Raw genomic sequence first — 25,505 nt, forward strand, 5'->3', positions numbered from 1 at the left:
TTCTTCAAACAGCTCTTGTTTATTCAGAGGCCAGAACAGAACTGAGCTGAAGGGCTCAGTCAGCCTGCTTATATAGAGCTCAAGTACAACGTTACTGTAGCAACTTTCTAAAACTATCCAATCACTGAACGTCACTTTCGATCCTTTATTTGCATAACTATCTACAGTATCCCCCTGCTGGCCCAGGGTGAGAACTTCAGTACATAACATAGGGGTTTCCCACAGGCTTCTGGTTGGCCAGTGTGAGAACAGGATCCTGAACTAGATGGGCCATTGACAGGCTTCTCTTATGTTCTTCGCATTAAGTAGCATGGGAGATAAGATTGGATTTGTTCGTTTGTTTAATAAATCACTCCCCATGAAACAGACCCAAGTAGTTTCACAAGAAAAGCATCAACCGTAATAAAAACCATATACGCATAGATAGATCTTTGTTGGACCTTGAACACCCTAGGCCTGTTATAATAAGTTGGTTAGAAACCTTGGAAGCTGCCTAATACTGAGTCAGACCACTGGTCCCTCTAGCTCACCTGGAAATGCCAGGACTTGAACCTGGGACCACCTGCTGATGCTCTACCACTGAGCGACAGGCTGTCCCCAGAGTGGGTGATGGTGTTATTCTCTGTTTCTTGAACAGCTTTGCTGGCAGATTTCTATAGATCAAGGTGCTGTAAAAGGTACACAAGCAGGCCAGGTTGAAGGGGGTTATTCCCTGGTCAGTTGGCAACCCTACATCGAAAGTGCACACACCAACCCACTGCAGGGGTTGGACTAGATGATCCTCAGGGTCCCTTCCAGCTCTACAGTTCTATGATTCTTTCTCTTTTCGTGCCCCAGAACACTTGAAGTGGTATGCTCAGACACTCTGAGAGTTCAGAAGTGGAAATAAGGGCCCTCCACTTACAGCACGACTTTCTCTCAGATAAGATCACTGCCTGTACATTTACCCCTTAACATTAAAATGCATTTATTTAAAATATTTCTATCCTTTTTGGGGCAAAGCCTCAGATGATGATGATAATATAAAAAGATTAAAAGCAAAAACAATTAAGCAAATGTAATAAAACAACCTCAGATTAAAAACAATGGGGGGGATTAAGGAAAATCTCCCTGGCATTGTTTAAAGCTGGGAGTTCTGAAGCCCTCTAAAGCTTACACCTACTTCAAAAACACACCTACTTTGCAATTTTGGTGGAATCTACACACATATAAAAACCGTTCTGAAAATGCTTTTTTGAAAAAAAGGTTTTTTTAAAAAAATACATTGAATTTTCCATAAGGCTCACCATCACTATCTAGTATCACACTGTATATTGCACTTAAAACACACTTAAAACGTTTTATTTGCAGCTGAGTCCCAAATCTCTCAATCTAGAGAGTTCTGTTGCTGGCAGACCAACCTTGTTCCTCCTTCAATACCCTGAAAATTGTACTGAATCCTGGCTAGTTATCAATTCTGTTCACTCCCCATGCCATTCAGCAATGTCCAGAACCTTCTACATATGCCAGAATCTGGTTGCAGGTACATCCTTGGTATAAATTCCTCTTTCTTGCTGAAATTGACATATTTGATCCATTCTAGATGAGTGACAGCCACTTCCAAACATTCCCTATGCAGTTCTAAATAACTAGAAGAGGTATTACAGGAAGGTTATGTTTTCACTTTGATTCATTTTGGCTTTGCAAAGACCCCCAAGAGCATTTTATAGATTTCTGCCTATCCTTTGCATTGTTTAGGTTCTAACTGCTTTTTCTTGATATTGCACGCAATAAATCCACCCCTCCTCTTGCTCTTCCTGCACCTTTTACTATGGCATTCTGGTTTTATTTTAAAATGTTAGACATGTGCTTTAAATGTGTGGTGTGTATGTGGCTCTTCTGGGCTCACAGAGCTTCTGTTTCGTTCCGTTCGAAAATCTTCCCGGTGCTCACAGAACCCGTGACACAGTTTGCAAATGAGCAGAGTTATATTTATTTTTACGTTGCTCGTGGTCCGAGTTTCTCTGCAGCACTTCAATCCTCGTGTCATTGGAACAGAAAACATTTTCCGCTCCTCGTGGAGTGGCCAGCCACCTTCTCTGGGCCTGTCACAGTAGCCTGTTAGCAAAGTGGTAAGCAAATAATGAAAAGGACCCTACTCAGCTTTTTCCACCCTCCGTTCTCTCCCTTTCAGAAACTGATGTATTGCACCTATTAGCGGAATTAGAAGCACCAAGACAGTGACATAAACCCTTATCCCGCCCCTGAGTTAATGGAATGGAACTGGAAACCCAGTGAAGCAAGAATCCAATGTCGTCTTGCTGCTTCTATTTATACTTGGTGAATACGATAGGACCAGGATGTAAAGCATTTCGATTCTTCGTGTGAAATGAATGCGAAAAAAAGAATAATTCTGCACCTCCTCCTTTTTTGCAGGGAGTCAACAGCAGGTTCCTATTCACACTTCAATACAGAGATTCTTCAAGGTCATTCAAGATTCGTGTTATTCCTGGAAGGAAGGGAGGGAGCACTGTTTATACATCTTTTCTAGAAAGTCACCTTTCCAGCAAAAGGAAAATATTATTTTCCCCAATAGTTCATCCATTGTTATCGCAATTGCCCCACATAAGATAAAAACGTAATATGAGCCTGCTAGATTAGGCCACCTCGTCCAGCCCCCTGTTCTCACAGGGTAAAAGGGGAGGGATGCAGGTGGCGCTGTGGTCTAAACCACTGAGCCTCTTGGGCTTGCCGATCGGAAGGTCGGCGGTTCAAATCTCCATGATGGAGTGAGCTCTCGTTGCTTTGTCCCAGCTCCTGCCAACCTAGCAGTTCGAAAGCATACCAGTGCAAGTAGATAAATATCTCCCCAGGTGGGGAGATAAATAGGTACCGCTGTGGCAGGAAGATAAACAGCATTTCTGTGTGCTCTGGTTTCCATCACGGTGTTCCGTTGTGCCAGAAGCAGTTTAGTCATGCTGGCCACATGACCCGGAAAGGGAGATGAGCGCCACAACCCCATAGTCGCCTTTGACTGGACTTAACCACCCAGGGGTCCTTTGCCTTTGCCTTTTACCTTTTCACAGGGTCCAAATAGATGCCCACAAGCAGGGCCTGAGAACAAAAGCCATCTCCCCACATGCAATTCCCAGCAACTGGCATTCAGAAGCATTGCTTCCTCCAACAGTGGAGACACAACCTTAACACTGTGGCTGGTAGCCATTGAGGGATTGATCCACCACGAATTTGTTAAATCTCTTTTAAAGCCATCCAAGTTGAATGCGATCGAGACTGTACATTCTGTAAGAGCAGGCAATCAAGCCAGCTGCAGGTTTGAGAAAGCTCTGAACAAACTGCCCTCAGCGCCTCAGATAAAAGGGCTTGATGTGGCCTAGAGAGCCACAGCAGGTGGGGAGATGGTAGAAACAGGTCCAGCACCCTCCAAGTGTCCCTATTTTCCAGGGACAGTCCCAGATTTACAGAAGCCATCCCAGTTTCTGATTTGATCCTGGAATGTCCTGCTTTTCCTTGAAGGTAAAGGTAAAGGGACCATTAGGTCCAGTCGTGACCGACTCTGAGGTTGCGCCGTTCATCTCGCTTTACTGGCCAAGGGAGCTGGCGTACAGCTTCCAGGTCATGTGGCCAGCATGACTAAGCCGCTTCTGGCGAACCAGAGCAGTGCACGGAAATAGGATGTCCCTATTTTCATTGGAGAAATATTGGCGGGATGGAGTTATGCGACCCCCAAGCCTAGGAGATAACTATACAACCTTTAGAAGACATCTGAAGTCAGCCCTGTGCAGGGAAGCTTTAAATATATATATATTAATGGTTTCTTTTGTTTTTATATATGTTGGAAGCTGCCCAGTGTGGCTGGGACAACCCAGTCAGATGGGCAGGTAACAACAACAACAACAACAACAACAGGGTGTCCCTGTTTTCATCAGAGAAATGTTGAATGCTTTGCTAGCCACCAGGCAGGTTGGGCCTGGTCTCCAGGGTTGGGCCAAGGTCTCCAGGGTTCAGAAGGACCCCTCACCAGCTCATTTTGCCACATGTTCACCACTACCCAACCCACGTGGCCCTGTGTGGACACCACATGGCAGCCAAGCTCAGCACCCATCTGCAGCAGTTAGCTGGGTGCCCATCTTCACCTCCCTGCTGCCTTGCCTAGGCTCTGAGAAAGGGCCCAGGGATCTTCCTTCTCAGAGACAGGTTTTCTGGGCAAAGTCGCCAGGAAAATGCCCGCTTCAAAGTCCTTCAAAACTGGAACCTTCTGCCAAACACATCTTCTGTAATCCAGCTGCTTTGGCATTATATCCTAGTTCCGCTAATGCAGGCGGTATCTCGCCATTAGTTACTGTTGTTATAGTTATTGTGGCATTTGTCCTGCTCTCCCACACAAAGCAGTGTTTCGTCTCAGAGTCTTTACCGATAATAAAAAAAAAGGCTTAGCCATCTTAGGAATAAGGCAGGGGTCTTTTTCAGCAGGGGGCTGGTCCACTGTCCCTCAGACTTTGTGAGGGGCCAAACTGTATTTTGGGGCAGGAGGAAATGAACGAATTCCTATGCCCCACAAATAACCCAGAGATGCATTTTAAATAAAAGCACACATTCTACTTATGTAAAAACACCAGGCAGGTCCCACAAATAACCCAGAGATGCATTTTAAATAAAAGGACATATTCTACTCATGTAAAAACACACTGATTCCCAGACCGTCTGCGGACCAGATTTAGAAGGTGACTGGGCCGGATCCAGCCCTCGGACCTTAGTTTGCCTACCCATGGAATAAGGGAACGACCTTATAGTGCACAGATCGACGGTTAGTTTCGGTGTGGGACGTTTACATTCAAGCCCTAGCATAAAGATTACTAAGGTGGACTCAAGCAAGTCACCTCATAGTCACTTTGTGCTCTAAACAGAACTGTAGAAATGCTGTAACCATACAAGTCCCGCTAGCCTCTGCATTTGTTTTTCCCTCCTGCTCTGCCCACCCCCCAAATCCACTCTGAAAGGCCAGGAGAACCTTCAGGACCACACACTGGGATGGAGCAGCGGTCGGAAGATCATTTCATCAGGCAAGCAGAAACACTTGTGCTGACCAATCAGTCTCTTTAGTGTTGGAACTCCGCCCTCTGTCCCCATGTATGGGAATACGGCCACCCGTGATATTTTTTGCAAGGACGTTTAGTTTGTCCATTAGATCTGTTATTAAAGCTTCCTGCATATGTAGAACTCTCAGCATCCGTTGTTGTCTAGAACAAGCCACAGGCTTTGGAAGTCTCCGATATGGTGACATATTTATAAGACCCACCTGGATATTGTAGCAATGCCGATAACCCAGTTGTGCTTAGCGAATGAGGACTTTGCAGCCAAAATTTCTGAGGTAGGTGGGGAGTTTTGTCAGGATTAGATTTCAGCTGAAGGCCATTTGTTTCATGTCTGAGGCAGGCTGTACATCATTTATACAACTGAGATTTCCAAGACACTTTTGCTTGTCTCGCCAACAGCCATTAAACGAACCTTAAGCTGCAGAGAAATGATGGATTCAAGGAGACTCAATAACTCATAAGGCAGTCACTGTTTGTGTTTCCATTCGTGGTTTGAATAGCTGACCTTCTATTTAACAACTCCTACTTAATCTGAAGTCAAAATAGCACAAGCATTGAGGGTGTTTCACAATTTCAAAGCCTTTGCTATTCTGCCTGTGCAAAACCAACAAGAATGAAACACATCTGGTAGGTTATAAATGTGCTCAAATGGTCCACTAACTCTGATATTATCTCTTTCATAAAGACGTGTTTTCTTTAAAAGGGAACAGGCTGCCAAACTGTAGGATGGTCCTAAGACCATGATAATATTTCAGTATCCATTCAGAATTCCTTCTTGCACACAATTCTCTTTGATAGCGTGAGACCTAAATTTGATACCACATTTGTCAGACTCCAAATCCCACCATCCCCAGCCAGTATGGCCTCCAGCTGGGGATGGTGGGAGTTGGAGTCCCAACAACATCTGGAGGGCTGCAGAATCTGCCCTGCAGTTGGTCTCTTTAAGATGTTTATATACTACTTAATTATTTGAATTTCTTAGTAGTGTACGTAAGAACAATTAAATAAAATGTGACAATAGAACAATAATATAAAACCAAAGACTTCCTTAAAATGCCTGCTGAAGGAACAACAACAACAACAACAACAACAACAACAACAACAACAACAAATCTAGTGCCTGAAATTTAACTAGGAGAATGCCTGTCTACCCTCAGTTGGTAAGAATACAAAGAGTAATTCCATGAATAATTCTACATTGCTCTCTATCCCATGCCATTCCAGTAATGCCTGTACTGCATTCATCTCAAATTGACGTGGACAGAGTACTGGCACAGAGCTATTTTTCAAAGTCTCCTAAAAAATGGAGGGAAATGCTAAAGTGTATCTTAACCTGATTGCCTGCTTTTCTCTAATATGAGAGAATTGCATCCTGTATTGGCCTGCAGCTCCCATGCGAATTGTCCTTAAGGATTTGGCTAGCATTATACCCATAGCCCATTCCTAGCATTTAAAAAAAAATGTCAGGCAAGAATTGCTCAGTCACACAAAAATCTAATAAGTGCAGAAAGCTTCTGCACAGTGATATGTGGTGGTTTTGTTTTGTTTTGATTCTTGATAGCAATCATTCCATCTTTGTTTGTTCTGCTTTCACTGTATGTGCCCGTGGTGGAAAAGCTGTGCTCCTCCAGATTTATTAGACTTCAACTCCCATCAGCCCCTGACAAGATGGCCAATGGTCAGGAGTTGGAGTCCAGAACCATCTAGAGGTGCTCATTCCTGTCATATATCATTGTGAAGCTGAATTGTCGTGAAATGCAAGGAAAAGGTTAAAAGCAATTGCAGCTGCACATGCTTCCAACTGAAGGCTAGTCCATAATAGCAAATAGGGCACTGACACAATGTCCTCAATCTATCCTCACCTGTCTGCCTTCTCACTTACAACCAGACTTGGTAGTGGGCCTGGATATCAGTTTGCTTCTCCTTAGTCTCAGGGTTTCTCCGCACTTCTGTTTGTCCCGTGCCCAGGGACGGATTTAGGTTTGATGAGGCCCTAAGTTATTGACACGGGTGGCGCTATGGGTTAAACCACAGAGCCTAGGACTTGCCCATCAGAAGGTCGGCGGTTCGAATCCCCGTGACGGGGTGAGCTCCCATTGCTTGGTCCCTGCTCCTGCCAACCTAGCAGTTCGAAAGCACGTCAAAGTGCAAGTAGATAAATAGGTACCGCTCCAGCGGGAAGGTAAACGGCGTTTCCGTGTTCTGCTCTGGTTCGCCAGAAGCAACTTAGTCATGCTGGCCACATGACCCAGAAGCTGTACGCCGGCTCCCTCAGCCAATAAAGTGAGATGAGCACCGCAACCCCAGAGTCGGTCACGACTGGACCTAATGGTCAGGGGTCCCTTTACCTTTAAGTTCTTGAAGGTAATGGGGCCCTTTATATGTCCAGCTGCCCTTTGTCAACAACAAATTGTCGCTGTTTTTTGTGTTGAATATATGCTATGTGGTAATTTATGGACCTAATAGGTATCTAAAGCCATTTGCACATGTTGCCATGCAACTAGTCCATGCAGAATGTAGGCACCCTATATATAGAAATGAGCAAACCAGTGATATTTTAGGGAGCAAGCTAGCAGGTGGGGCCCATTACTTACATCATAGGAGCCTACACAACACAAAATACTGTTGCTGTATGTAGGTTTTGTTTTATTAGTTTTTTATCTTATATTTTGGAAATGTACATCCAGGGTTTCTTCCTTTAATTTTTTTTTTTGGGGGGGGGGGGACTAAGCTATAGCTTGTTTAGCTTATATGTAAATCCAGCACTGGTCCTGTGCTTAAAAAGCATGGTTCCAAGCAATTTTCCTCGTGTCCTCTGCTTTCTAGGCATATGCCTGAGTGGATTTCTGTTTGCTCTGCTGCTTTTCCTAGGAAGACCCACTTTTTATTGCTGAAATGGAGCAAAAGTCAATCCCCAGAAAACTGATGGCTCCAATTCAGCGTTCAAGATCAGATTTTCCAGGGGAATGAGGCAGGACAAGCAGAAATGTGGATGAGCCTATCGTCTCTCTAATATTCGTCTAAATACTCATTCATCAAGTTTCCATGAAGAGCAATGCCTGCTGTGGCATCCCAAGTAGTAACTGAGAGCTTTTGAACGAGGCAACTTCCAAATCTTTTCTTAGTGCAAAGAATAAGCCCCCTGTTTACTTGCAAAGCAATGGAGGTTTGGGCCACGGAAGAGAAAACGAATGCAGTATAAATCAGGTAGAGCAATGCCTTCAGCGATGTGTAATAAATAATATGCAGGTGCTGTAGTTTGGATGTGATCTGGCATGAGAACTGGCAAGTGTGCCCCTATTTTCATGTGAGAAATGATGGGAGGTATGAGAGAGGCCTCAACATGGGCAACATGCTGAGTATTCATAGATTATTACAATCTTATTAACTTGATTTCTTACCAGTTCTTCATCCCTAAGGTCCCTGATGGTGGAACAGAACAGGCAGAGTTCTGGGGCCCTGGCAACTGCCCAAGGATGCCAGAGGTACTGCCCTGGCAGTGCTTCCAGCTGATGCTACCCACTCTGCTAAAATGTCCCTGGATCTATGGTATCTGCAGGTTTTGGTTTCTTTTCCTGCGATCGCTTGCTGCTGAAGGGATATGCCTTCTGGATTTTTATACAACTACTGCAGTCAGTGACTGTTTATAAGGGAGACACTACACAGATGGAGACGGCAGTGAATTCCCTTCTCTTTCTATTCCAAAAAAGATCAAAGTAAGCAGAAAATACTACACTCAGAGGGATTGTTCTCTGTTCTCTCAGTCCGAAAGAGAGGTTGCAGTCTCCTCCGATTCTTATTTATTCCACAGTGAAGGTGAACAATGTGGAAAATGTTCCAACTGCTCTCTCTTTAATCCATGTATAAGCATTGGGAAGGAAGAAAAATCACAACAGTTGGGAGTTAATAATGAAGGAGGCTTCCTTGCACAGTTCTAGATCAAAGCCAAATGCCTGCCCAAGTCAAACAAATGGTACCTGCACTCTTCAACCTGGCTACTGGATGTTGTTGTTTTGATTTGGGACTAGTTGCCATGAAAGCAAAGAAGAAGGTTGCTTTCTGCTCCATAAAGGTAAAGGTAAAGGTACCCCTGCCCGTACGGGCCAGTCTTGCCAGACTCTAGGGTTGTGCGCCCATCTCACTCTATAGGCCGGGAGCCAGCGCTGTCCGCAGACACTTCCAGGTCACGTGGCCAGCGTGACAAGGTGCATCTGGCGAGCCAGCGCAGCACACAGAACGCCGTTTACCTTCCCGCTGGTAAGCGGTCCCTATTTATCTACTTGCACCCGGGGGTGCTTTCGAACTGCTAGGTTGGCAGGCGCTGGGACCGAACGACGGGAGCGCACCCCGCCGTGGGGATTTGAACCGCCGACCATGTGATCGGCAAGTCCTAGGCACTGAGGCTTTAACCCACAGCGCCACCCACGTCCCTTTCTGCTCCATACCACCACCTATTTTAAAAAGCTGTACCCTTCTGGGCAGTTTTGTTTTTTATAGACAGTTTAGGGTTTTTTTTAAGAGAGTGCTTTGGGCCCATCTTCTTCTAGAGAGCCACACCCCAGATACAGTTCGATTAAACAAAGGATATTGCTAACTCTGCAGTCTTAAAAGAAACTTATCAAGGGGTAGGTACCATTGAACACAAACATGCATAAGGTTGTGCAGCTAAACAGGCAGCTGTTTGTACACTCCTTCCAGTATACAAATACAGCAAGGGTACCCAGTGCCGGATTTACGTAGGAGCTAAACAAGCTATAGCTTAGGGCCCCATTCTCTTGGGGGCCCCCAAAAAAAATTAAAGGAAGAAAAAAACTGGATTTACATTTCCAAAATATAAGATAAAAAATAAATAGAATAAAACCTACATACAGCAACAGTGTTTTGTGTTGTGTAGGCTCCTGTGATGCAAGTAATGGGCCCTGCCTGCTGCTCATTTCTATATATAGGGTGCCTATATTCTGCATGTGCAAATTGCTTTAGATGCCTATTAGGTCCATAAATTACCATATAGCATATATTCAACACAAAAAACAGCGACAATTTGTTGTTGACAAAGGACAGCTGGACATATAAAGGGCCCCATTACCTTCAGTAGCTTAGGGCCTCATCAAACCTAAATCCAGCCCTGGGCATGGCCCAATGTTGTTGGACTGCAACCCCCATCATCCCTGATTATTGGCTTTGCTGAGTGGGGCTGATGGGAGTTGTAGTCCAAGAACAGCATAGCTCAGTTAGTAGGGCCTGAGACTCTTAATCTCAGGGTCGTGGGTTCGAGACCCATCTTGGGCAAAAGATCCCTGCATTGCAGCAGGCAAACTAGATGACTCTCGTGCTCCCTGCCAACTCAAGAATTCTGTGGTTCTAACATCTGTCGAGGGCACCAGGTTGAAGACAGTTGGGCTAGATGGACAAATTGTCTGACAGATGTTTCCCAGGCTGGTCTACATGTAATAATAAAAAGGTAAAGGGACCCCTAACCATTAGGTCCAGTCGTGGCCGACTCTGGGGTTGCGGTGCTCATCTCGTTTTAGTGGCCGAGGGAGCCGGCGTACAGCTTCCAGGTCATGTGGCCAGCATGACTAAGCCACTTCTGGCGAACCAGAGCAGCGCATGGAAACACTGTTTACCTTCCCACCAGAGTGGTACCTATTTATCTACTTGCACTTTGACGTGCTTTCGAACTGCTAGGTTGGCAGCAGCAGGGACCAAGCAACGGGAGCTCACCCCGTTGCAGGGATTCGAACCGCCGACCTTCTGCAACTTGAGTTTGACCAAACTGCGGGAGGCAGTGGAAGATAGGAGTGTCTGGCATGCTCTGGTCCATGGAGTCACAAAGAGTCAGACACAACTAAACGACTAAACAACAACAATATTGTATATGCCTTTTTTTTTTTAACCATAAAGACATTAAGTAGTGCAAATAGCATCTGTATGCTTCTTACTAGCATAAGGATTTCACATGTGCTGTGCCATATGTTTGTTTACATTCTTGCTATGACTTTTGGCTGCCTGCAACACAAATCTAGATTTAATCCGTAGACTATTAATCAATTTAACGATTTGCCCAAGACCACCTAGTAAGTCTTGCGGCTAACCAGGGACATGAATTTAAACATGCATGAGTGCCTTGTATCCAGACCCCACAAACCATCATATGCACCCACCCCTGCCCTCCATATTCTTCCCCCCTAAAATGTGTACTTTTATTTAATATTGGGTGTTATATACTTAGCCCCAAATGCCCCAGCTGACTCAGAGACAAAACTAAACATTCTTTTTGAGGCACGAAAACAAAAAAAAAGAGGAGTATGTTACAGTTCCAGCTGATCTCTTACAACAATGTCTAAAGTACGTCAAGTGTTTCTAATTAATTCAAATTAGGCAGAAGGAGACACAGAAATTGACACAGAGTGCCTGATCTCCAAAAGTCCAGCTGTCTGAAACTGAACACATCCCCGAATGCTTCACTGCAGAGGACATCTTTCCAGCTTCCCTTGAAAGGATATTTGAGAGCACAATGTATGCTGCCTCCTCTTATGAGAAAGCAGTGGGCTGTTTGAAAACAAGATTAAGGGCACTTCTTATTTCATAGAATCACAGAGTTGGAAGGGATCCCAAGAATGATCTAGTCTTACCCTCTGCAATGCAGGAATCTCAACTTCTGAAAATCAGTTGCTGGGAACCACAGGAGGGAAGAGGGATCCTGTGTTCAAATCCTGCTTGTGCATTTCCCACAGCCATCTGTTTGGCCACTATGAGAACAGGATGCTGGACTACATGGGCCATTGGCCTGATCCAGCAAACTCTTCTTATGATCTTAAGAGAAAACAAGTCCACACCATCCTTTTCCTACATGGCAGCCCTTCAGATATTTGAAGACTGCTCTCATGACCCACTCCTTAATCTTCTCTATAGACTGAACTCTATAGACTTTCAACCATTCATCAAAGTCCTTGATGCTAAGGCTGCTGCTCCATGTTTGATCGTTTAAACCTGCATTCCCATACCTTCAGAAGTTTTGGACTACAATTTCCACCAGCCACCAGCCAGTTGTTGGGTTGGACAGGTAGCTGGTTATGGATCTGTCTCTTCCTTGTAATATAACAACAACAACAACAACAACAACAACAACAACAATTTATTATTTATACCTTGCCCATATGGCTGGGCGGCTTCCAACAAAACACTAAAATACAAAAACCTATTAAACATTAAAAGCTTCCCTAAACAGGACTACCTTTAGATGTCTTCTAAAAGTTTGGTAGTTATTTTTCTCTTTGACATCTGCTGGGAGGGCGTTCCACAGGGCGGTTGCCACTACCCAGAAGGCCCTCTGCCTGGTTCCCTGTAACTTGGCTTCTCGCAGTGAGGGAACCGCCAGAAGGCCCTCAGCACTGGACCTCAGTGTCCGGGCAGAACGATGGAGTGTGGTACCTTGAGTTACAAACGCCTCACGTTACAAACGCTTCAGGTTACAAACTCTGCTAACCTGGAAGAGTTACCTCGAGTTGAGAACTTTGCCCCAGGATGAGAACGGAAATCGTGTGCCCGCGGTGCAGCAGCAGCAAGGCCCCATTAGCGAAAGCACACCTCTAGTTAAGAACAGTTTCAGGTTAAGAACGGACCTCCGGAACGAATTAAGTTCGTAACTAGAGGTACCACTGTACTTGCAAGAATGAGCTCTGCGGCTCTTCTGTGAGACTCTGGGCCAGCTGGCTTGCATTCATTCACATTTTAAACAGCTCAAAACAACCCGTCACCAAAAGCTGTAAATGTTTATTTGGTTGCTATCATTATCTGGTATGAACAGAGAAGCCTGGTTTCCTTTGTGTACGTCAAAAGAGGGCCGGGAGTGCACACAAGCCAAGCTTTGGTGCGATAAATCTTCATCCAGTCCAGCGAGCTTTTATCATGGAAAGCTCTTCAGCTCTTCAAACTCAGCTGGTGAAATAAACCATCTTTGTAACTTCAGGACTCTCTTGCCGGTTGTCTGAAATGGATAGACTCAAACTAAGCACTGGGTGTTGTGAGATTTGCCTTCTTGTGCAACAAATGGGGGTTCTTTGAGGTGACCCACACTGAAGTTAATCCTTGGCTTCAGTGTGTGCTGAAAAACCCTTTGCAGACATTTTGTGGCAATAGGCTTTAGCCTTCTCTTCCCAGAAGACAAGCCCTGACTGGAAATGAAAATGAGGCAAGTGATTAAGCAAAGGAAGCCAAGATTAACAAATATATAATCAGAAATTGCTTTCGGTTTTTGATACTACTTATCTGGAAGATTCCAGACCCTCCAAGTGTCCCTGTCTTCCAAGGACAGTCCCAGATTTACAGAAGCTGTTCCAGTTTCTGATTTGATCCTGGAATGTCCCGCTTTTCCTTAGGACATCCCTTTTTTCATTGGAGAAATATTGGATGGTATGGAGTTATGCAACCCCCGAGCCAAGGAGATAAGTAACTATACAACCCTTAGAAGACATCTGAAGGCAGCCCTGTATAGGGAAGTTGTTATGTTTAATGGTTTATTATTGTGTGTGTGTGTGTGTGTGTGTGTGTGTGTGTGTGTGTGTGTGTGTTGGAAGCTGCCCAGAGTGGCTGGGGCAACCCAGATAGATGTGTGGGGTATTATCATCATCATCATCATCATCATCATCATCATCATCATCATTAAGGATGTCCCTATTTTCATCAGAGAAATGATGGTGGGGTATGAGATTCTGGTACTACCCATTCATCTATTAAAAGTCACTAATAAGGGGTGACTTTCTGTATGATGTTGTTATGTTTCCGAAGAGTGAAAGTAGACATTGCACAGGAATTTGCCTTATACCGAGGCAAGACTATTTCTTTATCTAGCCTAGCACTTTTGACTAGCAGTTCTCCTGCAGAATCACAGGCAGGGTCTTTTACACCACCTGTTCCCTGATCTGTTTAACTGCACAGGCCAGTTAAACCTGGGAAACTTCAACACATAGATATGGTGGGCTTAGCCAAAGAGGTGCCTTTCAGCCTTTTTTGAACTACAAGTCCCATGTTGCATTTCCTCCTGAGCTAGGGTCTCTCCATTTACATGAAACACCCAACCACTGCTGTTTTTCTTCTTCCCCTCTTCTAGCGACAACGCCGCACTGTGCATTTATCTGACCCCAATGGCAGCTAATATTGTTAAGTGGGGACAGGACAACCAGGGATGGAGCAAGGTGGGGGTGGAGGGCGGACCGCTTGGGTGTCATCCCCGAGGGGGGTGACATTCGACGGGCCGCCTGCTCACGACTCAGACCTATCCCGAGCCGTCGGGGGAAGGGGGGAGCTGCGGCACTTTGCTGGCGGCCTTCCCCTCTTCCCCCTTTGTTTTGACAGCCCTGAGCTCCCTGGCTACTGGAGGCGGCATGCAGGCAGCAGGGACAGGACGGGAAGGAGGCAGGCGAGCAAACAAGCAGAGAGTGGAGGGAAGGAGAGAAGCAGAAGCTCCCTCAACTCAAGACCCAAACCCTGTAACCCCAAAGAAAGCTCAACAACTTTGGCCAACCCTCCCCTAAGAAAAGCACAGCAACTTTGGTCAATCCTTCCCTTAAAAAGGCTCAGCAACTTTCTGTCAATGACAATGGGTAGATCACAGCCAGTCTTTTTATACTGTGAGTAGATCGCAGTCTCTTGGGAGTCCAACTAGATTTCAATGGGGGAGGGGAGAGACAAGACATTTTCTGCACCGGGTACCACCTGACCTTGCTACACCACTGAGGACAACGCAGAGCATGATGCTGTCATGGGATGAGGGACAGAGGGAGAGCAATGTAGTGATGGGAGAGAATATTGGTTCATTTTAAAGGCAAACCTACCTACCTAATCCATACTTCTCAAAACAATGTGACATGAAAGCACAGCCACCTTTCGAAAAATGTACACCTCTGAATTTTGCAGTGCAGTTCTCCGGCCACATCATGTGTACAGAAATGCAGATATTGGGGGGGGGGGGGGTTAGTAGTGCAATTGACCAGATGAGATTGTTGGGCGGCTTTCATTAAATTATCAGAGGTTTCTGGCTCCCGGTAAAAGAACTGCTTGCACTTAGGCTATACAAAACAGAGAAGAGTATCAGTCTTTGGATGTAGTGGGCAATCATCCCCTGAGTCACTGCTTTGCATCGGTTCCCCCCCCCCCCCCCCGCCAAGTCACAATTTTGGGCCTGGCCAGGTACAAATGAGGACAAGCCTCCTGCACCTTTGATAGTTGCATAGAAGATGAAATGTCAGCAGGTGTAGCTTATTGAAACCCCGCCCCCCACTAATGAAGATGCAATACAGTGGTACCTCGGGTTAAGTACTTAATTCATTCCGGAGGTCCGTTCTTAATCTGAAACTGTTCTTAACCTGAAGCACCACTTTAGCTAATGGGGCCTCCTGCTGCTGCTGCGCCACCAGAGCACGATTTCTGTTCTCATCCTGAAGCAAAGTTCTTAATCTGAAGCACTATTTCTATGTTAGTGGAGTCTGTAACCTGAAGTGTATGTAACCTGAAGCGTACGTAACCCGAGGTACCACTGTAGTCCTGTTCCTGTTTTGCATCTGGCAAGCATAACCTTAGATTCCCAGGTCTCCGAGAGAGAGAGACAGAGAGAGAGTGAGAGATCCTATCCTGCAAAAGTAAAGTCAGCCCATGCCTGACATATTGCATATATCGCAGTCAAAATAAATGCTGAAATAGGCAAAACAAAAAACAAAAACCCACAACCCCTCTCAATTGCAGTGATAAAAAGCATGTCACTTTTGTGAACACACATATAGGACTGACCACTGATGTTACTGAAGAAACACTATAAACTGAATTATTTGTGTTCAATATAGGAACCTGCTGTATACCACGTCAGACTTAGGACTGTTTGCCTAGCTCTTTCTCTGACTGGCAGCAGCTCTCCAGGGTCTCCTTCCCATCAATGGCTTTCCTATCAATGGCTACTTGACCCTCTTTTTTAACCAGCCAAGGGCTGAACCTCAAACCGTCTGTGTGCATGGCATGTTCTCTATTACTGAGCCATGGCTTCCACGCCTAAATTTAGCCGGCCGTATACATTTATGGGTAAAGAGTTGTCCTGTCACCACTACCTCACATTCAAAGGGAAACTGGCTAAGGGGAAATATACAGGATAGGGGAAAAAAGTGTAATTTTGTGTTGCCAATTTAGCAATTCAGGCAGAGAAGCAGGGCATTCAAAATCCGACCCTTTCATGCCTATCTCCAATTTTCTGATGAAGGGTTCCTGTAGTCTACCAGTGTGGTTTTCTTGTGGGTGCATTTGGCAACATGTCTTTGAGAGAATTATACTGCATTAGTGGTGGATCGATTCTGGACCATACAGAATCATACACTTTAAGAGAGCCAGTGTGGTGTAGTGGTTAAGAGCGGTAGTCTGCTAATCTGGGGAACCGGGTTCGCGTCTCCACTCCTCCACTTGCAGCTGCTGGGTGACCTTGGGCCAGTCACGCTTCCTTGAAGTCTCTCAGCCCCACTCACCTCACAGAGTGTTTGTTGTGGGGGAGGAAGGGAAAGGAGAATGTTAGCCGCTTTGAGACTCCTTAAAGGGAGTGAAAGGCGGGATATCAAATCCAAACTCTTCTTCTTCTTCTTCTTCTTCTTCTTCTTCTTCTTAAACGTTGCTCTGCCGTGCTTCCCCAATGCTACCACATTATTGCCATTGAGAGGGGCACTCTTGCACTCTACCAAGGCCAAAAAACAAGCAAACAACCCAACCAAAACCCAGGACATTTGTGGCATCAAAAGCTACAGGGTTTCAGCAGGATGGTACAGGGTATGCACTCTTTGGGAACAAAGCAATAGGTCTGCCCAGAAAGTTTTGCAGACACAAACAGTATTAAAAGTGGGATCACATATAACTGCCCCATTGCCGTCATGAGCACAAATCATCATGAAGGCACAATAAAAAGGCCATTGGGAAGGACCCCAAGACTACTCATATACAGTTGTGGTAGCTTCTGTTTGCTCATGTGGTTCCTCATCTCAATAAGGATATACTGGTATGTGTGGAATTCTGTTTCCATGCCCATATTTCCATTAGGCTAAGCAAGCCGCTCTTTAAATATTACAAGCAGTGACCGTGCTCAACTAGCTGCGCTCAGCTAGAAATGCCCAAGCCACTTCTACAGTTGCAGATAATTTTATTTTTGAATTAAATACTAGCTCTTAGCAAAAATGCAATGGCGTGTCAACAACACCAGCAAAAACCCTTTAAAATCTATCTAGAATGTCTTGTTTCCACCCCACCCCGAAGCCATCATCATATGTCACCCTGCAATAATTATCCAGTCAGCAAGTTTTCCCTGAAATTCTTGTGTTTGTCACAAGTGACATTAGTTGGACAAGGACTGTGAATTCCCAAACATCATCTTTTACCAAAAAAAGGCACCTACGTAAAGCCTATGTCCAGTTTCACAGCAACTAGCTATGTGTGTGGTTCTGATCTAGCTGCTAAAAAAACCTGGAGATAGTTATTTTGATCAACTGAGTGAAAGGGAAAGCTGTGGGGCTGGATTTAATTTATCTAGGTAAAGGGACCCCTGACCATTAGGTCCAGTCGTGGCCGACTCTGGGGTTGCGGCGCTCATCTCGCTTTATTGGCCGAGGGAGCCGGGGTACAGCTTCCGGGTCATGTGGCCAGCATGATTAAGCCACTTCTGGCGAACCAGAGCAGCTCACGGAAACACTGTTTACCTTCCCACCGAAGCGGTACCTATTTATCTACTTGCACTTTGACGTGCTTTCGAACTGCTAGGTTGGCAGGAGCAGGGACCGAGCAACAGGAGCTCACCCCGTTGTGAGGATTCGAACCACCGACCTTCTGATCGGCAAGTCCGAGGCTCTGTGGTTTAACCCACAGCACCACCCGCGTCCCTTTAGTTTATCTACTCCCTTGCTAAACTGGCACCACCACTGATTTATCAGATCAGATTATGTGTGTTTTTCTGTCCTGTGCATTTCCACTTGAAAGAAAAACAGCCAAACTCCAAATAACATAAGAGCCAAGTGATACCTTATGCAGGAAATCTCTGGATTTGTATCCCGGCCACTGCTGCCTTTTGCAGGTCAAAATAGCAGTTGGAGTGGGTGGGTTTTGGCCAGCAAAATGGCATGGTGGGGAAAGGGTTGACCACCATTAACTGCATTCCATACAAAAATGCAAAGGGTTGGATCTTGATTAAGCTGGTTCAGTTTAGGTTCTGTTGAAATTGATGAACAGAGAGGGAAGGACCACAGCTCAGTGGCAGCACATCAACTCACACCATATGTCCATCAAGCTCAATACTGCCTACACTGACCTGCAGTGGCTTTCCAGGGTTTCAGACAAGGAGTCTCTCCCATCTCTACCTGGAGATGCTGGGGATTGAACCTGGGACCTTCTGCATGCAAAGCGGATGCTCTGCCACTGAGCTATGGCCCATCCTTCAAAGAACTGCAGCCTCAATCTGGAGCCAGCCCAGTATCCTAGGACCTAGTGTACTGCAAACTGCCCTGTGATCCTTGGATTAAGGGTGGTACATTAAATGAATGAATGAATGAATGAATGATCCAACCACAGACCTCCCATGTAAAGTGTAGTTTGAGTTCAGATTTATCAGTACACTGCTGCTTTTTACTGAAGCGATCTACACTGTTAAAACCTCAGCTCCTGTAAAACAGGATAGAGACTTTACAGTGTGACAAGAGATCCAATCTCAGTCATAGAAACACAGAGTCATAGAGTTGGAAGGAGCCACATGTTGGAAGGAACCCCTGCAATGCAGGAATCTTTCATCCAATATGGGGCTCAAACCTACAAACCTTAAGATTAAGAGTCTCATGCTCTACCGACTGAGCTATTCCAATCCTCCTAAGACAATAAAAACCTCCTTATTCCATTTTTACAAACCAACAAGGAGATGTGCAAAGATTATCATGGATTGGACGGGCAATATCATATGTATTTTGCTCTGATAATGTTTATTTTCATAAAACTAAGAAACCCCCAAAATGTCATATGGAATTGTAAGGAGAAACAATATGATTGCAAGGTACTCCTCCCAAGATAACCATTCTGATCTGATGCTTAGCTGTTGTAAGCCGGAAACCTGTACAATGCTTTCAGATTTCATCTCCAGAAACAAAATGCTTAAATTTGTTGCATACCAAATAAAACGGGCTGGATAAAAATATTAAGTACACCAATGTGTGAATTCCTGCGGATTAGCGTGTATGAGCTGCTAACTGTTTTGTGATTAGACCCCTGGCTGCCTAAAGTGACTACATGCATCTGCATTGTTCTACTATCTTGCTCTCCCAAAATAGCTGAGAAACAAGGTGACCTTTCCATTCTGCCCAGTGAAGATTTGGATGCAGTTCAATGACTTATACCTTCTTCTAGCAGCATCAACACAAATTATTACTTTATCCATTTTGAAATTATTGCACTCACTGATTGACCTTGGGCCCTTTTCTCTCTTTCCATCTCTCCCTCCTCCAACCTTCCTCACGGGATAGCTCCAAGGATGCTGTAGCTCTGTGGTAAACCATAGTTGAGTGAAGGCCCGTGTTTCTATAGACCATAGCTCAGTGAAGGATCCTGCCTTTGCACATAGGTCTCAGATACAATCCCTGGCATCTCCAGGCAGGACTGCAAGAGACCCTCTGCGAAACCCCAGGAAGCTGTTACCAGTCAATGTAGCCAATACTGAACTAGATAAACCCATGGTCTGATTCAGTATAAGACAACATCCTTTGCCTCTATGCCCACCACTATGCACACTCCTCAAAAGACAGAATACAAATGTGGGAGTCTGACAAATGTGGATGAAGCTGTGTGTTTCAAAAACTGATTCTGGAAGATATAAGACCAGTGGGCATTTTCTAAGAGATAAATATTTGTGATAAAGCAAAATCTACCAGACCCTTGGATTCAACTGTTAACTTCACTGCATAATGCACACATTGTTTTACACCCTTTATCTAATTGGCAAATACAGCATATGATGTTCTGATGGGGGGTGGTTTGTTGAGGACCAGGGGTGGGGAAGTACAGACGTTGTTGAAGTACAACTTCCATCATCTCTGACCACTGGGCATGCTGGCTGAGGCTGATGGGTCCTGGAGTCCAACAACTTTTGTAGGATCACAGATTCCCCATCTCTGTGTTTGGATAATGAGAGGTTTGCTTGGTGCAACAGAGACTCATGTCACATTAGATGTGGTGACTTAGCTCAAGAGCTCATTGACTTGTGTTAGAGAGGCTCCTGGTTCAATCCTTTCTACATGGACCGACAGCCAATCTTTCAAACAACCAAAAGCTACCTTAAAATCAAGCAAATGCAACATCTTCAATGTGCTCAGAACCATTTCAAAAAATTATTTAATTCCTCATTTCAAAATCTTGAAATAGACACCAAAGGAATTGGTACAAATGAGTAAATAACTCCAGTACAGCTATATTTGTAATCATCATAATGTGCTGTAAGGTCATTTGCACGCATTAAGCAGTGGTATTGTTAGCCGTACGTGTCTTACTGAGCTCAGAAGAACTTCCTAGGTAAGAGTGCATAAGGTTGCAGACTAACTGGTGTAGCCACTTCAGGATATACTTTAGAGAATGTTGTCTGATTCAATGTAAACACTGTAACACAGCCCCTCCAGAAACAAAACCACAAGTTTCTAGCCCTCAAACATTTTGCATAGCCCATTTCTTCCCAAATGTTTGTATTAATCATTTGTGGTCAAAAATGGGAGGGGGAAAGTGTCAATGAATTGTTGAAAATCCTGGATCTACAGTGACAGCAATAGCATTGGCATGCTTTCTCCAGTAAAGAGAAATGGTAATTTTCACGGATAATTGAAAAGTGCATCTAATACAGGCATCTGGATAAATTTCCTGCTTATGCTCCCCACCAAGTGGTACCACAAATATGGATATACATAAGGCTTGCAATCCTTCGTGTTAAGTCAGGTTGCTTAAATCCTATTGTCTTCAAATGCACAGGCCTCTAGTCGTGGCAATTAGACATATACTGAGTAAACAGGTGCAGGACTATCAAATTGAGTAAATGAATAACTGTACAGGTGCAGAATAATCAAGGTGCAGTGCTATAAATCTTGGCTGTGCATCGGACAGTTTCTGATAAACCCTTCCTTTCTGGTAAAGGACAAACACCACATTCACCCCACTATTGCCTCTGAACATAGCCTTTCCAAGAAGCACTTGCAGGGTTTACTAGATCTGTTTCACTGGAGAAAACAAGGGCATAAAAGAAATATGTGCTTAAATCACATGCAATGGTGCCTCCATGACATATCACGTTTAGTTCTTTTAAAAACCACCGTAGTCTCTGCCCAGAGAGAAATGGATATTGCAAAGAAGCCCACATAAGCATTTAGGGTATGCTTTTCTTCTTCTAAAGTCAGTTCAGAGATAATTAGACACCTCCTCGCATTCTTCATTGAGCATAATGCTTTGCTTATTTTGGTCCAAGCGCTGCTGGTTTTGACTTTGCCAAAGATACCCCAGCGCCTTTCTCATCCTTCGGCCAAAAGCCCTTGACTGGGTCACCAGGTCCTCGCTAGCCATCAGGTACAAGAGAGGATTCACAGCACTGTTGAGGCTGGCCAAGCCTCGTGTCACTTGATATGCGATGTAGATGTTCCTCAAAGTCTGAGTGCAGGACCCCTGGAGCTGCCACCTCCGCGACAGCAAGTTGAGGTTCCTGAAGATGTGGTAGGGGAGGAAGCAGACGGAGAAGAGCACCGTCACCAGCACCACCAGTTTGATGCTCCTGCGCCTGAGGATGGGGTCCACGTTCCGGTTCCTCTGCAGGACCAGGACCACGTGGCAGTAGCATCCCGTGATGATGAGGAAAGGGATGACGAAGCCGGTCACTGTGATGGTCAGGATGTATGGCAGGTAGGTCCCCAGGTTCTCGTGCTCCGTCGTGTCATGGCACTTGACACCCACACGGTCCGTCTTGCTGAAGATGAAGTCGGGAGAGAGCTGGATGAGGACCCAGGCCCAGACCACGACGCTGAGCGAGACGGTAGGCCCGAGGGTCTGGCACCTGCCCAGCATCCTTAGCGGGTACACGATGCCCAGGTAACGATGCACACTGATGCAGGTCAGGAAGCCGATGCTGGCATAAAGGTTCAGGTGGAACAGCAGACGCGTCACCCGGCACCAGCCTTGGCCAAAGAGCCACACGCGACCCAGGAGGTAGTAGGAGACCAGGAAAGGGAGTGTGACCACGTACAGCAAGTCCGCCACCCCTAAGTTGCACACCAGGACGCTGAGGGCGCTCCAGCTGCCCTTCCGAGAGCTGGCACACAGGTTCCACAAGCCCAGCCCGTTGCCCACAACCCCTAGCAGAGAGACCACCAGGTAAATCGTCGGCAGGAACCACTGGGTGAAATCCGTGTTCACGGGGCACAGGAGCTCAATGTTGAGTGGGGTGGTGCCAGCTGTGGTGTTGGCCAGGCTGTCTATTTCTCCTTCCATGAGGTCCATGACAAAGCTGCAGCTGGGGTAGAGGAGGAGGAACCAGGGAGAGGAACTACAGAAGGGGGTCCTGCCAGGACTAAATCAGGGAAAGGAGCAGGGGAGATGTCTATGCAGGAGGGATCTATGAGTTCCCAAGGGAAGGTTTAGGAAAGGAGGCAGCATTGGTGGACGGCAGAGGCACCAGGAGAGCTTTGCAGCCTTGCCTCAGAAGGGAGGTATGTGAATCAAGAACAGTTGTGGGCAATGGACACAGAAGGGAGCTAAGAACGGGAGGAGGAAGGCAGCAGAAGGTGTCCTAGGACAAGGTGATGAGGATGTGGAAACTCGAGGGAGGGAAGCGGAATGGACGGCACTTCAGAGGAAGAAAAGGTGCAGGGCTTTTCTCCTCGACGGGGCGGTTTTGGAGGAAGGGGAAAGGGCGCAGGAGGACAGGTCTCACTTTGCCGCTGGCTTGCTTCGCGTTGCGTCCGATCTCCGCCCTCTCCGACTCCAGATTCGACTCGTGGCCCCGGGTCGCGATGGAAAGCTGTCGCCTTCCGACGTGCTGCTCGCGGTTGAGGCGTCGGTGGGGCCGCGTCCGCACCGTCGTGAGGGGAGCCTGTCGGATGCGCGCTGCTCCCGGAGCGCGGCGGAGTCTGCAGAGAGGAGGGGAGGTGAGACGCGACGGGACGGGACGCGAGGAGAGCAGGGGGCGGAGATGCAGGAGGGATCCGGGAGGAGCCCGAAAGTGAAAGTCCAAGCTGGGGTTGTTTGGGAAAGGGGAAGGCGGGCGGGGAAGGGGGCGCCTCGAGGGAGGGGAAGCAGGGGGCGTGGGACGGCCACCCTTCCCGTGCCCTCGGTTTGAACCTCGCCTTTGCACGACTACCTAGATTGCATTGGCTTTGCTGCTGGTCCTCACCACGCACTCCTGCTTTTATTTGTCCTGCGTTCGCGCAGGTTCTCCAAATTCCTCCAGGGAAATGGTTGTGCAGGATCCAAGTAGGTGAAGGACTTGGGCTTCATGGATGATGGCTGCAGCCATAACTTGCCACGATTTCCCCATCTTACCACTTTATTACCTGTGAGTAGCGATTGTAAGCCACTTTAAGGTATTTTATGGTGTGTAAGTGATGAATAAATGCAAATAATAGTTACATGTCACACCTGGTTGTCTGACATGTATAGTCTGCTACACATACAAATCCTAAGAAGCTGGGGACTGGCTTCGCAATATGCTTGAATACAGCTTACATGCGCATAACGTCATTGGACATGATGATGTATACACATGGGACATAAATTGTGTTGCTTTGTTGCTTCGGTTTAATTATTTACTTGTGTTTTATCTTGTATTTTATTCTGTGAACTGCCCTGAGATCTTTTTATGAATTTAATAAATATATATAAATTTAATAAATAAAATAATCATAATAAATATTCCCACTTAACTGTTTCCATTGCTTTTTTTCTAAAAAAAATGTATAGGGGTACTCTCATTTTGACTCAAGAAAATCGCCATTTTATAGTTCAAACCAGGAAAAATAAATACAGTAAATGGACAGAAGTACAAAGATTCACAAATTGTTTAGGGGTATGCATCCCCCTGCATCCCCCCCGAAAAAAGCACTGAGTCTTTCTTTCACAGCTAATGGATCCCTGGCCATCACTGAGTGAGTGAGTTCCATAGCTGAACAATACGCTATACCCTTCAGGTATTTGAAGATGGCTATCTCAGTCTTCTCTTCTCCGGGTCAAACATACCCAACTTATCTCAAAAGGGAGAGACAAAGAGTGAAGTTTACAAACTAAAATGTCAGAATGAGGAAACGGGCTAAGGCACCTTTCCTGAGTCTACTTGGGTCTCCAGCTGTTTTTCTGGACTACAGTTCCCAACATCCCTGACCCCTGGTCCTGGTAGCTAGGGTTGATGGGAGTTGTAGTCCAAACAGCTGGAGACCCAAGTTTGGGAAACCCTCCCCCAGAGACTCCTGGGAACTGTAGCAAAATAGTACGGGTCATTTGCAGAACGCCCCACTTGTCCAGTTCTGATTCCCAAGCATTATCCATCTAGGAATGTGGGAGGCTACCTTGCACTGAATCACCCATTGGTCCATGGGTAGGCAAACTAAGGCCCGGCAGTCGGATCTGGCCCAATCGCCTTCTAAATTCAGCCCACGGACGGTCTGAGAATCAGCATGTTTTTACATGAGTAGAATGTGTGCTTTTATTTAAAATGCATCTCTGGGTTATTTTGGGGGCATAGGAATTTGTTCATTCCTCCCCCAAAGAAATATAGTCTGGCCACCTACATGGTCTGAGGGACAGTGGACCGACCCCCTGCTGAAAAAGTTTGCTGCCCCCTGCATTTGTCTATCTAGCTCAGTGTTGTCTATCTGCACTGACTGGCAGAAACTCTACAGGGTTTCGGATCTGGGATGTTTGCAGCCCTGCCGGAAGATGCTGCTGACTGAACTGGAGACCTGTTGCATACAAAGGAAATGCTCTGCCTCTGAGCCAAAGCCCTTCTCAAGCAAAAGGAGACAGAATGTATTTATGGCAGCCTTAGCTATTCTTAGGGATTGCTACATGCTTGGACCACCTGCCTCTCTGGCCCAGGAAAATATGTTGGCCGGTTCAAAACAAACCACGGCTTGCCTGGGGTTTATGGGCACCGAGCAAGAGATCTGCAGTTAGCCCCTCCACCCCCCCAGCAGAAACACACACACAAACTGCATACACTGAGCCCGTCTGGGCAAGCAATGGGGTAGTTCCTGCTTGCAGAGCTGAGCTGTTATGGCAGCTTGGCTGCGGCTCAACGTTGGAAAATGTCGATCACTTCTCCTACCTAGGCAGTTATCTTTCCACAAGGGCCAACACTGATGCCAAAATCCAGCATTGCCTGAGCTCTGTGAG

General features: G+C 45.9%; 1 protein-coding gene and 1 long non-coding RNA gene across 2 annotated transcripts; both read right to left on the minus strand.

Moving 5' to 3' along the window:
- LOC144327846 (uncharacterized) lies at positions 1-23,602 on the minus strand. The gene is made up of 2 exons (XR_013393015.1): positions 23,053-23,602; positions 1-2,488 (listed from the first exon to the last, which is right to left on the minus strand). It is a non-coding gene; the product is annotated as an uncharacterized LOC144327846 (long non-coding RNA).
- On the minus strand, positions 20,451-23,059 carry LOC114599582 (P2Y purinoceptor 1-like). The gene has a single exon (XM_028735059.2). It carries the CDS (start codon positions 22,617-22,619, stop codon positions 21,531-21,533), a length of 1,089 nt encoding a protein of 362 aa, XP_028590892.2. The 5' UTR covers positions 22,620-23,059; the 3' UTR covers positions 20,451-21,530.
- Positions 23,603-25,505: the final 1,903 nt, after the last annotated feature.

This window comes from Podarcis muralis, chromosome 5 (assembly GCF_964188315.1).
Source record: "Podarcis muralis chromosome 5, rPodMur119.hap1.1, whole genome shotgun sequence".
Taxonomy (NCBI): domain Eukaryota; kingdom Metazoa; phylum Chordata; class Lepidosauria; order Squamata; family Lacertidae; genus Podarcis; species Podarcis muralis.

What these genes read in the sequence shown, in the direction of transcription:
- LOC114599582 (XM_028735059.2), bottom strand. Translation starts at nt 22,619, where the DNA reads ATGGACCTCATGGAAGGAGAAATAGACAGCCTGGCCAACACCACAGCT.